Genomic DNA, 14,222 nt, shown 5'->3' on the forward strand with positions numbered 1-14,222 from the left:
TAGCGTGGAGTCTGTGCCTTTGAGGGTGGAGATTGGAATCTGCTCTGGGAATAGACTCTGTTTTGGTAGAATTCTGGTGAACACTTTTAGTTATGCAAAAGTAAAATCCAACCAGAAATAAAGTCAGGTAACCCGAATGCCAGTGCTTCAGTCCAAGATGTTAACTTTACTGTTTATGTTCATTACACTTGTTTCTGTCAAGTTCATTTATGAAGTAGTTGTATATTTTAGAGAATTATATCAAGGAAAAGTTAGTATCCATTAAAGTTGTCTTCATTTTTCTTCACTTTTACTGTTTCCTCCCTAAATCTGAGTTTAGATTTCCCTAGAACTGACAGGTGTTGTGTGTCCTGCGGAGTTTTCTGTACAACATTTTGAACAGGTATTTGTAGGGGATATTGTGATGCTAGAAGTGGGCCTAGGATTGCGAGATGAAAATTTGGGTCAAAGGGAAGAGTGACTAGATTTTGAATCCTGGTGGAATGACTTAAGACATACAGGTTATAGGAGACCCTGGATTCATCGCCCTCTTGTGTGAAATTGTTCCATAGCTTCTTGGAACAAAGACTAGGTCCTCTGTGAATCAACTGCTGCCTACATCTGGAGTCTCTTGTAAGCACATATGCACACACAGCACACATATACACATACATGGACACATCATGCACATACAGACACACATACTCACCCTCCCCACCCACCCTGCTCCTGGTGCTACCTGACCGAAAGCTGGCCACACTGTGTTTAATTGCCTGTTTACTCTCTCTCTGGACCTACCAGTTCATTCTGAGATGTAAATAGTGGATAAGACCTAAAGTGTACCTCTCCCTAGAATTCACATAATAATAACCCTCTAGCCTGGTTAGGTTTTGGAGTGAAGACTTTGGTGTAGTTTCTAGGGAGGAGAAGGAATTTAAGGGATGAGCCTTGGGGAGTGGGAGAAGAATACTCTTGGCATCTCTGAACTGCACCTATCAGAAGTTGCCTCCGTTCCTTACTTTTAAATCCCTAGTGCCAGAAAGTCCCATCACTATTTCTACCACAGTCCTGCAGAATTTGATTCTAAGTGCTATTTGGAGTGTCTTGCAGTCAATAAATATGAGCTTTTATTCACAAGGTCTGGTTTTCCCATCTGCACTATGTGTCCTTCAGTCATAGAGACGTGTCTTCTAAGTCTTTATGTCCTCTTCCTCTCCCATGCGCTGATACAGAATTGGCATATTTTACATGCTGAAAATTTTTTTTAGTTTTTTTTTTTTTTTTTTTTTTTTTTTGAGACGGAGTCTTGCTGTGTCACCCAGGCTGGAGTGCAGTGGCGCGATCTCGGCTCACTGCAAGCTCCGCCTCCCGGGTTCAGGCCATTCTCCTGCCTCAGCCTCCCGAGGAGCTGGGACTACAGGCGCCCGCCAACACGCCCGGCTAATTTTTTGTATTTTTAGTAGAGACAGGGTTTCACCGTGTTAGCCAGGATGGTCTCGATCTCCTGACCTCGTGATCCGCCCGCCTCGGCCTCCCAAAGTGCTGGGATTACAGGCTTGAGCCACCGCGCCCGGCCTGAAAATTTTTTTTAGTTATATAGAGAACATGATTCAACTTGGAACAGCATCACTAGTAAGTAGGAGGAGGCCTGCATTTGCCTGGGTGGCCCATGGGCACAGTTCACAAGGGAAGGGCCAGCAGAAATGAGTTACCATGTGTTAAAATAATTAATTGGGAAGGTATTAGGCTGACATGACTCCAGCGTGTTGGGTTCCTGCCTAAGTAAACTAAAACCCAACCCAGAGTGAATGGTCATTGACTAAGAAAATGAAACTTAAGCTTAGCCAATCAGGAACAGCTGACTAACCTGCAACTAAAGATTTTCCACTTAACCAATGAATTTTTTTCTTCCTTTTGCTTCCTGAACAACTTATAAAAGTTTTTCTGGTGCCCCCTGGGTGAAGCCCTGAATCGCTTGCAATTTGGCACCTTGTGATTCATGAATCATTCTCTGCTCAAATAAACTCCTTAAAATTTTAATATGCCAAAGTTTGTCTTTCAACACATGCATGAAGGAGATGAACTGGTCAGGGAAGATGAAGCAGGGGTCAGGCTGACTGTGAAATCACAGCATGGAAGCTGACCCCAGGGCGGTGCTAAACAGAAGTCAGGGAGGGAGAAGGGGAGGGAGGGGGTGGCTGAGAAGAGCTGAGGACCCAGTAGCATCTGTGTTGGCCCAGTGTTGATCTGAGGGGCCCAGGATTAAAATCTGGGTCTTGCCTGAAATACCTGGATGATTCCTTGGGGCTTCCCCGATAAAAGCTCCTTCGCAAGGCATTAGCAATCAGGAGCCACCCATCTTCTCATCTGAATTTGTAGCAACTCCTCAGTCCAAGCCCTGGGTCTCAGCCACGTTGATGACTCACCTCAGGTGTGCTGGGAGCCCTTCTCCATCATCACACCTTCCTGAGCAGCTTTTTCGGCCTGGGATGCCCATCCCCGCGTTCTCTGCCTGGAAAACACCTGCTTTTTCTCTGAGGCCCAGATTACATGCTCTTTCTTCTGTGAAGCCCTGCCCAGCCCTCCCTGCCAGCTCCACCTCTAGGCTACAGTGGTGTCTCTACCTGGTACCATAGCTCTTCTCACACAGTATCATGAACGTCCAATAAGAACCAAGTGATTGGCCAGATGTAGTGGCTCACACCTGTAATCCCAACACTTTGGGTGGCTGAGGTGGGAAGATCACCTGAGCCCAGGAGTTCAAGATCAGCCTGGGCAGCATGATGAGAGCCTGACTCTACTAAAAATTTTAAAAACTTAGCTGGGCATGGTGATGTATGCCTGTGGTCCCAGCTACTCAAGAGGCTGAGGCAGAGAATGGCTTGAGTCCAGGAGGTCGAGGCTGCAGTGAGCCATGATTGCACCACTGTACTCCAGCCTGGGTGATAGAGCAAGACCCTGTCCTGAGGAGGAGGAAGAGGAGGAGAGGAAGGGGAGGGGGAGGGGGATGAGGAGGAGGAGGAGGAGGAAGAAGAAGAAAAAGAAGAAGAAGAAAGAAGAAGAAGAAAGAAGAAGAAGAGGAGGAGGAGGAGGAGAAGAGGAAGAAGAGGAAGAGGAAGAAGGAGGAGGAGGAGGAGGAGGAGGAGGAATAGGAATCAAGTGTGATTATCCATTAACTTGTTTAAGATTTTGCATTTACTCAGCCTCTTCTGCATTTACCAGCAGCTGTTCTGGCCACGGCTGACATAAAATTGAACAGAACATGTGCTGAAAAAGCACTGAGTCCCACCATGTAAACACATAGTTACAATGGGCTAGCCAGGTGATCAAGTCCCCGGGGCACATACAGGCTGTGGAGAGGCAGCTCAGAGAAAGAACCTAAACATTATCAGAGCCTATGGTGTAGCTCCCTTCACACTTAATACTTGGAAGCATGTACTTTGCCTTCAAGGCCACACATGACCCAACCCTGCTGGTTTTGCTCACTGCCTACTCCTCCCTTGCTCTCCAGGCTCCAGCCCCCACCCCAGCCTTCTAATGTTACTTGAACATACCAGCTCCTTTCTGTCTCAGGGCCAACACATTTGCTACTCTTTTGCCTTGATTATTTCTAGTCACACTTCCTTCCTGTCCATAACCTCAGTGCAAATGTTACCTCTTCAAAAAAGTAAAACAACAACAACAACAACAAAAAACCCCTCCCCTGACCCCCCATCTAATATTTCCGTTGAATACCTGCTGCCCTCACCTTCTAATCATGAAAAATGTCCTTTCTGTTTTCTTTTTTGTTTATTTGCTTGTTTAGTGTTTCTCCCTTTCAATTATCAGCTACAAGGAAGTTTGGTTTTATTCACCATTCTATCCTCAACTCCTTAAGTGGAATAAAAATTTGCAAAATGGTATTGAGGTCAGCTGCACTAAGTTTTATCTTGAGCTCCAACATGGATAGCCCATATGACCGTCAGCAAGTTATTTCACTTCTCTTAGTCCAGTTTCCTCACCTGTCAAATGGAGGTGAAAATGCTTGCCTTGAAGAGTCATTCTGAGGATGACGACAGAACGTTCTTAAAATTGCTGCCCCATGGTTGGAACTCAAAACATACTAGGTGAATGTTGAGTAGTTATACACCAGAGGGAGAGCGCCAGCAGCCTATGTCTTCTCTGAGTCCTGATACCACGGGCTCTCTGCTCTAGCTTGAGCCCAGTCAAATATTTTCCCTGAAGCAGAGAAGCGTTTGAGCTCTGAGGATGAGTATGAACTCCAATTGCAAACTCTCAGCTGAATTCCAGCCCTGTACTCCCAGCTATATCAAGTCACCTCAACTTAGAGACTCCACTGTAACCTTAAACTCAACACATCCAGGACACACACATTGCCTGGCCCTTGCTACTCCTTGCTTTGCACACTCAAAGCAACTGGCAGATAGTGGACTGTACCAACAGTCAACCACAGAATTGTGGATTCACTGTGAAGCATCTGGTAGAAAATCACAAGACTTGAGCTAGAATTTAAGTTGTAAGCAGCCCAGGGCTTTGTCCCTGCGCAGAGGACACTGAGTTCTGCCTGGGACTTCTTGGTTGTTTCTAGAGACTCCATAGCAGATGGACTGGAGGAGAAGCTGCAGGTAGCCTTCTAAGAACTAACCAAGTCTCTTGCATCAAACACTGGACACAGGGTCGAATGAGGCTCTGTAGTAGTTTTCTATGGCTGCTATAACAAGTTACCACAAACTTAGAGGTTTACAATAACACAAGTTTTTTATTTTACAGTTGTGGAGGTCAGAAGTCTGAAATGGGTGTCACTGAGTTGAAATCCATGTGTCAACAGAGCTGTGTTCCTTCTGGAGGCTCTAGAGGAGAATCCGTTCCCTTAGCTTTTCCACCTTCTAAAAACCCCTGCATTTGTTGGCTCAAAGTCCCTGACTCCATCTTCAAAATTAGAAGCATGGTGTCTTCCAGTCTCTCTCTGACTCTCCCTTCCTGCCTCCTTCTCACAAGGACCCTTGTGATTATACTGAGCCTACCAGGATAACCCAGGATTGTCTCCTCATCTCAAGATCCTTAACGTAATCACATTTGCAAAACCTCTTTGGCCATGTATGGTAACATATGCACAGTTCTTGGGATTAGGATGTGGACATATTTCGGGGGACATTATTCTGCCTACCATAGACCCTGAGCAGGATGAGCTTGGTTTGGGGGCACAAGGCTGAAACACAGCTACCTGTCTCTCTACCAGCTCTGTTCAAAGTAAAACTCAGTACGGGCCGAGGGCTCACTCTCCTTGGTGAGCTGTACTGGCTGCTGGGGCTCTGCCGGGCCACACAGGAACCAGCCAGGCCAGGCAGCAGCCTCAAGCCTGAAGGCAGAGCCTGAGCTGCTCTGGAAGAACGTGAAGCGTGTGGCCTCTTCACCACCTTTGTACAGCTCCTCAATGTTCACATCCTGTGGGGGCAAGGTGGATGGCTGCAGAATGAGAGTGCTGATGGAGGTGTTAGCCCTGGAGGCCTCTGGGGCTTGGCCAAAAAAAGGACCTGACAGGGCTGGTTTTTACCCAAGGGACTGCCTTCTGCAGATTCTAGAGGGCAAGGGTCTTGGTGCTAGGTACAGAGGGAGATGGTGGAAACCTGAGGGAGTAGGACATGTGGACCTGGCTGGGAATCCACAGATAGGCACAAAGATGCCAGAGCATCCCAGGGGTCAGGCCAGGTCTGCAGTGTCCCCTAGAATGGGAGAGGTCTCTCACCTCCAGCTGCAGGGAAGGCCCCTCTCCTGTCTCCACACATGCCAGGCAGCGGCTCCCTCCCTGGATCCCTAGGAAAATGGGGACCTTGGTGCGGTCCAAGCCTCTGTTAGGAAGTATGCAGATCTTCTCTAGGAGGGAATAGAGAGAAGAGTCAAGGGACAAGGGAACCCCATGTTGCAGACTCTTGGCAGGTAAAGGCTCAGGCAGGAAGGAACTGGACATGGGCACACCGGGCCTGGCCCTGCATGCAGACTGGAGGGTGAGCCAGGACTTCTGCAGGAGTCATGCCCCCTCACTAGGAGAGGCCACAGCTGCTCTCTGGCCCTTCTCACTGTCACTGGTGGCAGCTGCTGACCCTCTGCTGGGGAGGAAAGGGAAGAAGAGAAGGGAGGGCCTATGGCAGATGGAGCATGGGGTGGAGGCCCCAGAAGCTCACCTGCACAGCAGTTGTCTGCAACAGGATCTCCCACCAGCAGCTGGCCATCTCTCGTGTATAGAGCCTTCTGGTCTGCATATTTAATTCTGAAACAGTATGATAGTGCTGATGGCCCATTCCCTTTATGCACCACTGGCCCCCAAGCCCTTCCACCTCCATGCTCTGAATCACCACCTTGAGCATTTGGGCGATTTTCTCTCTTTCACAGGTGGTAAGAGGGGAATGATCACTCCCAAGAGCAGGTAAAGACCAGGCCAGCCTTAAAGCAAGGAAGGTCTCCTGTGTTCGTGCTTTTCAGAGGCTGTGCTTCCTGCCTTCTCATGGCTTGGGGAGGCCTTCAGAGGAGAATGGAGAGCCAATGTTCTCTGACAGAGGGGTAAAGAAAATGTTCCTGGCTTCCTGAGAAATTTCTTAGTGAGGCTCAGATGACTTTGGGATACAGTGAACCTTATCTTAAATTTTTTGGGCCTGCCCTAATTGTTTATAAATGTTTATTCTCTTTAGTACAGAGATTAATTGAGCATATACTGAAGTGTGATTTGCTTTTCAGATATTTTAAAAACTTTAAAGTCATGCAGGTTATTAGCTCAGTCACCTGGTTGGTTTCAAAGATGCCTGTCAGCTGCTGTCAGGGCTGGAGAGCTCTCATTAACCTTTTAGGGCAGAACCTCTGGACCAATTCCACCACCTCCAGGGGATTTTTCTATCTCAATAACAGCTAATGATAATACCCTTAGCTAATGACTGTACGTGTTTAAAGCAGGTTCACTTGTACAATAAAAATAAACTTCCGGAAAGATCTCGGGCTTGCTAACTGGCATTCCCCCTCCCACCTTGACAACCCAGATGTGACAACGCACATGCCAGCAGCATTCTATTTGGAGACCAGAACCCAGATTAGATGCCCTGAAGTGCTGACATCTGCTTTGTCATTTATGTGCTTCCTATGTATGTGTCTTGCTTCCCAGCCAGGCTGTCACCTCCTTGAGACCAGGACTGCTCTCCACCCACCTTGTCCAGTACACAGCCCTGGACATTACAGGGTCCATGGGAGGAGCAGAGGAAATGCATCCCAGAGTCCTCTTATTTTTCTTATGCCTCACCTCCTTCCTGAAAGGAGCTTATGACAAAATCACAGACAACAAAGTAGTAAAAGATAAGGAAGGATGCAAATCTCAAATGAGATGAAATGTAAGTAAGTGTTAGAAGGCCACACTGGGAGTAAAGGCCACAGGGACCACCATCAAGGTGCTGTCATTGAGATTCAAAACTGTTTCTGAGATTTCAGAGAGGCGGATGGAGCAGCATAGAGGACATGAAGTCTGATTCCTGGCTCTGCCTTTTGGTAGCTGTGTGACATGGGGGAATTTATTTACCCTCTTTGAGCCTCAGCTTCCAGATCTGTAAAATGGGGTTAATAACACTCCACTTATAGACTTTTTGGGACAGAGATGAGGCAGTAGATTGGCTGGCATCTTGCAGATGTTCAGGAAAGAGCTGTTGCTACTGTGGTGACGATGAAGCTTAATTATGGGGCACTTGCAATTTCTAAGGTGAGAAGGAGCCTCATCCTCTGACTCAGCATTCCTTTCCTCTTCCCACGTGATCCCCAGACCCCCTGCCTGGGAAAGCAGGGACATGCCAGGACAACTTACATGTAGTATCTTGCCGTGGGGAGGGAACACATTCCTGCAATCAGTGGTGTCTTGTCCTCACTGACGGGGAGGAGAGAAGGGCAGTTAGAAAAGGAGGCTGGGTGAAGCCAGAGGCAGACATGCTGGGGCTCAGAACCACTCAGCCACGGGCTGCATGGGTACCCAAGGCCATTCATCTATAATTGGCCTGCCAGAATCCACCAAGGCTTCCACCAGCCCAGCAGGCTCCAGGCAGCTCTGCCTCTCCCTGACTGAGGTTATCCGGGAGCAAGTCCAGCCACCAGGGGTGTGAGCCTGGGAGGTGTGTGCTTGCGCTGGTTCTGAGAAACTGGAAAACAGATTCTTCCAAATAGCTGAGCCACAACACTTCCCAGCCCTGAGAGTGGGGTGGAGTGTGCTGTAGCCTCCCTCACAGTTGGAGGATAAGCCCAGCTCAAACCCAGTCCCACTGCCCTGTTGGCCAAGAGGGCACCACACCCCCACCCCCATAACTAGCCAAGAGTTAGATAACTAGAGCCCAGAGTGAAAGAAGAGAGCACAACTAGAAGGGGTCTCCAGCAGCAGTGAGGCTGGTGGGGTCCCCCCAGAGAGTTGGAAAACATCATTCCTAGCGACTAGAAGTGCTTGGCCAAGACTGCTGAAAACAGCCCATCCAAACTCCCCTATTCTGTTCCAGATGGAAAATGGCACAGTCAAGAGAGTGGTCCTGTATAAATGCCAGGCCACACAGCTTCACATGACTCTGCTCCTTCCCGATGGGTTATCTTGTCCTAGAGCTCTTCCCTAAAATGACCACCCATTGGAAAGGCCAGTCCAGAATTTAGCATGGAAATAAACCCAGAGCTAATCAGGACTTGGAAATTAGCTCAGGAAAGTAATGCAAGTATGACTAGGGCTGAGGTTTACCGAGTAGATCTGATTGTCACCAAATAAGAAGGCAATAGAGAAGAAAAAATATAAGAAAGCAGAAAATGAGAGAAGAGAAAGGAAGAAGGCAGGTGGAAGAAAGTAACAGAGCTCAGGGAGGAACAGAGTGATGCTGAGGGACCTTGGGGAGGCAGGTGAGAAGGAACAGGTGGGTGCTGAGGATACGGCTTCCAACCACCTCAGCACTCGAGTTCCAGAAACAGGGCTGTAGCCAAGGTGGCTTTTAGTACTGGGTCTGTCATTGTCACTTTGGACAAGTCATTTTCTGTCCCCGGGCCTTGGGGTATGACTTTGAGACTTAGAGTGAAGGATAATAGGGACTGACAAGTGCAAATTCTGGAGGGATGTTGGTGCTGTGAATGAAAGTCTTAAAGCATTCTGTATACTTTGTGATTACATGTGTTTCCCTTACTCTTAGGAAAAAATAATGGATTGCCCAAATGTTTACTTACAAAAATGTTCACTGCATAATTTTTTACAATAGCAAGAAGTTAAAAAAAATCTAAATTTTCAGTAATAGGTAATTGGCTGAGAAATTATGGCAAAATTCAATAAATAAGGATGTACGTGTTTGCTAAAGATGATATTGTAGAAGCCTGTTTTATGACATAAAATTTTTCAAAATATATTAGGTGAAAAATGCAGATTATAAATCAAGTGTACATTATAATTCTATTTAAATCCACACAGAGACACATACACAGAAACCTTACTCATGTTGTTGCACCACTTACCTATGGCTTTATGAGTAATTTTTTAAACATATCAACATTTTTCCTATAATGAACATGAATTTCCTTTGTAATATCAAGTAAGTTTCAACATTTTTTAAATGAAGTGTTCAGTTAAAGTCGCTGGCTCCTAAATGTGCCCGCCCATCTGCATCACCTGGGGGACTCTCTATAATTACTATTTCCTGGGCCGAAGGTTCTAATTCAGCAGGACTTGGAGTGATTCCAGCAATAAGCCAGGCTGCTTGAGAACTGGTGTACTTTTTTTTTTTTATTGTACTTTAAGCTTTAGGGTACATGTGCACAATGTGCAGGTTTGTTACATATGTATCCATGTGCCATGTTGGTGTGCTGCACCCATTAACTCATCGTTTAGCATTAGTTGTATCCCTAATGCTTTTCCTCCCCCCTCCCCCTACCCCACAACAGTCCCCGGAGTGTGATGTTCCCCTTCCTGTGTCCATGAGTTCTCATTGTTCAATTCCCACATATGAGTGAGAACATGTGGTGTTTGGTTTTTTGTCCTTGCGATAGTTTACTGAGAATGATGATTTCCAGTTTCATCCATGTCCCTACAAAGGACATGAACTCATCATTTTTTTTTCAGTTTTTTATTTTATTTTATTTTATTTTTATTATACTTTAGGTTTTAGGGTACATGTGCACAATGTGCAGGTTTGTTACATATGTATCCATGTGCCATGTTGATTTCCTGCACCCATTAACTCGTCATTTAGCATTAGGTGTATCTCCTAATGCAGTCCCTCCCCCCTCCCCCAACCCCACAACAGTCCCCAGAGTGTGATGTTCCCCTTCCTGTGTCCATGAGTTCTCCTTATTCAATTCCCACCTATGAGTGAGAACATGCGGTGTTTGGTTTTTTGTCCTTGCGATAGTTCCATTTTTTATGGCTGCATAGTATTCCATAGTGTATATGTGCCACATTTTCTTAATCCAGTCTATCGTTGTTGGACATTTGGGTTGGTTCCAAGTCTTTGCTATTGTGAATAGTGCCGCAATAAACATACATGTGCATGTGTCTTTATAGCAGCATGATTTATAGTCCTTTGGGTATATACCCAGTAACGGGATGGCTGGGTCAAATGGTATTTCTAGTTCTAGATCCCTGAGGAATCGCCACACTGACTTCCACAGTGGTTGAACTAGTTTACAGTCCTACCAACAGTGTAAAAGTGTTCCTATTTCTCCACATCCTCTCCAGCACCTGTTGTTTCCTGACTTTTTAATGATGGCCATTCTAACTGGTGTGAGATGGTATCTCATTGTGGTTTTGATTTGCATTTCTCTGATGGCCAGTGATGATGAGCATTTTTTTATGTGTTTTTTTGGCTGCATAAATGTCTTCTTTTGAGAAGTGTCTGTTCATGTCCTTCGATTCTTCACATTCATTAATAAATATATAAACCACCTGCAGGTCTTGTTAAAATACAGATTCTGGTTTTCCAGGCCTGGGGTGGGGCCTGAGACTGTACATTTCAAATATGCAACCAGGTGATGTCAATGCTGCTGGTTCCTCCTGGCCAGCACTTTGAGTCCTAAAGGACTAGAGAATCCCCCAGTACAGATAACTCAACAGCATCATGGCCTCAATGCAAGCCCACTTGATGATGGGCTCCCCTTGGCCAAACCACTGGGGCTTCTTTGGTTGTGGCAGCAGGTCAGTGGGCAGTGTGGTAGCTGTGCCCAGATCTAGGTGGGGCAACAAAGTGGAAGGCCCTGGGTGAAGGTGGACAGCAAGCTGATGACTCCCACTCTGGGTCAGTGTCAGCTCAAAGAGCTGGAAGAAATTAAATGCTGGTCCAGTCCAGCTGGATCCCATGGGCCCTAGAAACCTCCCATTCTGGCACAGCCAAAATGTACAGTGTCTCTCCCAAAGGCTCCCCTATTCGGCTCCCTCTGCCTGGGTTCTGATAGGTTGTGATGAAGTGAGTAAGAGTAGGAAGCTAGCGTCTGGTCCATCAGAGAGCCTGGGTCTTGGTGCTGAGCCTCTGCTGTGTGCCAAGCCCCTCCCAGTGTGCCACATGCCTCACCTCCAAAGCTTCCCCTCCCTATTGTCCTCAAATGACTTTTCACTGAACTTCAGTTTATATCCCTCTTTTCTTCCTCTCATTTCTCCCTGGACACGGCATCTGGCTCTCAGACCTCTGCAATTCACCTGTCCTGGCTCAAACACTGCCATCAGCTAAACTTGGGCTTTCCCCATGTTCTTTTGCACAGCACCCTGTCCTATCCTCCATCATTCTCCTGCATGGTATCTATGTGGGATGTTCTGTCCAAGACCAATATTAACTTCTGTGGAGCCAGATCCAAAGATTCTTTTGATTCCTTTCATATTTGGTCTTTGCCTCCTTGGAACCCTTGACATTGAATGACTCCCTGCACACTCTTTCTCCCATTGTAGATTTCACCTCCTTCTGGGGCCACCCCTAAGGCTAACAAGGTCCTAAGCACTTCTATTTCACATCATATTAAGCTGCAATTCATTGACTTCTACAGCTACAATGATTATCTTGGGCTAATTGCTCCCAAATGTAGACTGCACATCCCACTTTACCTCCTGCAGCCTACAGGACAGCCCACTTTGGACATCCTGCTGATATTCAACCAAATATATTTAAGGTTAAGTTAATTATCTTCTTCTCCCAGCCCACACATTCCTCCCAATTTCATTTCTCTCATGGTCTTAATATTCCTCTCACTAGTGATATTCAAAACCTGAGACTCATTGACAATATCTTCTACTTCTCGTGACTCAGTGTCTAACTTATCAAGTCCCTACAGGTTATTTCTTTAAAATATAACTTTGTGTTCTTAATTGCCATTACTACTGTACTTGTATTCCTGGTTTTTCTGCCTTTCATTCATTCCAACCTATGTGAGGAATGCAGACCCACGTTCTAAAGATTTTTTTCACCACATCCCTGCCTGGCTCTAGAGTCTACAGTGACTGACTGTTTTGCCACCATCTGGCACTGATTTTCTTGTGTGATAGCATCTCACTTCTCCTTGGACACTAAACCACACCTCCTGGCAACATAATTCCTTTCTTATCTTCTCAGTGGACATATTCACAGGTGTCCCATTGTTCTCCCTGCCTCAAAAGTCATCCCTTCTCATTGTCATCCATTCAGATCTTTTTATATTAAGATCACTGGAGATAGTATCAGTATAGATGGGTTCAGTACCTAGTTCTATCAAATTAATTACCAGTGTAGAGTTACAGCTTAGACATACAGCGTTATGTCTTTTAACCTCCAACCCTCAGTTTCAGCACTATACATTCATGGGATTAGATTATGTGGTTTTGAAGGTTCTTTCTAGGCCAAATTCATGTGATTCGATTATGTGGTTATGAAGGTTCTTTCTAGGCCAAACTATTTATAATTCCATGACTCAGAGTTTAATGAATCTTTCCCTTACTATTGTAACTCTACTCTGAACTCCTATTAAATTTTACTGTATTATTTATTGTTGTACATAAAGATATTTGTTTCCCTTGTAAAAGTTAATAAGATCTTGAAGTCATGAAGCATGGCTTATAGCTCACTTGAAGCTCTCTCCAACCACCCTAATTGAACTACCCTGGTCCTTATGGCCAGGACATAGGAACACACAGAGCAGACTTTGAATAGAAAGGCTGAGTCCTAGACCTAGCTCTCCTACCAATTTATTTTGCCACCTTTTATCCCTGGGCCTTCAACTTATCATTATTGGATGGAAAGATTGAGTAGGGTATCTTTCAAAACTGTTTTAAGTTTCACAATAAAATTTTATGCAGAATTCTAATGATTGTAAAAAGGATAAAGGGCAACTGCTTTGCTGACACAGGAAGCAATGGAGACTTTGGAACCCTGCTAGTATTCCTCTTGCCTACAAAGAAGAAACTGAGGAGCTCCCAAGAAGCACAAAAAAAAAAAAAAAAAAAAAAAACGAAAACAAAAAAAAACTCTTAAGCTTCCACCAAACACAGTTGGAATACCACTGGCCCAGATGGTTTCTTTTGAGATTACTTTCTAAAGTCAGTTGTTCTAAGTAGTTCAAAAATCTTGATTTGGCTTAACCTATTCCTTCTCCTCAAATCTCTTTATGTGCTCCTAAATGTTTTTGATGTCCCACCATGTTCTATGAGGGGAACACCTTGTTACCTAGACAGCTGGCCAGGAGGAGCGAAGGGATAGAGGGCATATCAGAGATATTGACAGGAGAGAGTAGAAAAGAAAGAAAAGAGAGAGAGAATATTGCCTGTCCATCACTGACCTGCAGATCCTGAGTGCCTGGAACACTGATCCCTGGAGACTCCAACTGATTTCTCCAGGGCATTGCACTGTGTTTATACCGTCTGGTAAGGGTGGGTCAGGCCTGCACCAATCTCTATAATTGGCTGCAGGGCATGAAGGAAGAAGAGCCTGGGCATTTCACAATGTCTTTGGTACAGCATGAATAATAAGACGGTGGGAACATTAATGAGCATTTGTTGAAGGGGGAGAGAGTCGTCCATAAAGCCTTGGCAGAAACAAGGTATGGGGCCCCTGTTCTGTACCCACTGTCAGTGACTATGTTATTAGTGGGTTTGCAGCCAGATAAACAGTGCTGGGGTCAGACATCTTTGGTGCACTGTGGGGCTCCATCCTAGGCTTGAAGAGGTGGTGAATGCAAGAGAGAGTATGTCTGGCAAGCCCAAGGACAGAACAAATTCTGATGCCTGAATCCAGGCTGTGGCCAGACAG

The 14,222-nt window shown here is 45.8% G+C and overlaps 1 protein-coding gene across 2 annotated transcripts; it reads right to left on the minus strand.

The window, feature by feature from the left end:
• Positions 1-4,718: 4,718 nt before the first annotated feature.
• IL1F10 (interleukin 1 family member 10) lies at positions 4,719-13,799 on the minus strand. 2 transcript variants are annotated; one of them, XM_055243156.1, is made up of 5 exons: positions 13,753-13,799; positions 7,817-7,876; positions 6,162-6,247; positions 5,726-5,853; positions 4,719-5,424 (listed from the first exon to the last, which is right to left on the minus strand). In XM_055243156.1, exons 2-5 carry the CDS (start codon positions 7,846-7,848, stop codon positions 5,212-5,214), a joined length of 459 nt encoding a protein of 152 aa, XP_055099131.1. In that variant the 5' UTR covers positions 7,849-7,876; positions 13,753-13,799; the 3' UTR covers positions 4,719-5,211. The 2 variants fall into 2 exon arrangements, with proteins under 2 accessions (XP_055099131.1, XP_055099130.1); XM_055243155.1 differs by lacking the exon at positions 13,753-13,799 and having other exon boundaries at positions 7,817-8,269.
• Between the last annotated feature and the right edge of the window lie 423 nt (positions 13,800-14,222).

This window comes from Symphalangus syndactylus, chromosome 14 (assembly GCF_028878055.3).
Source record: "Symphalangus syndactylus isolate Jambi chromosome 14, NHGRI_mSymSyn1-v2.1_pri, whole genome shotgun sequence".
NCBI lineage: Eukaryota > Metazoa > Chordata > Mammalia > Primates > Hylobatidae > Symphalangus > Symphalangus syndactylus.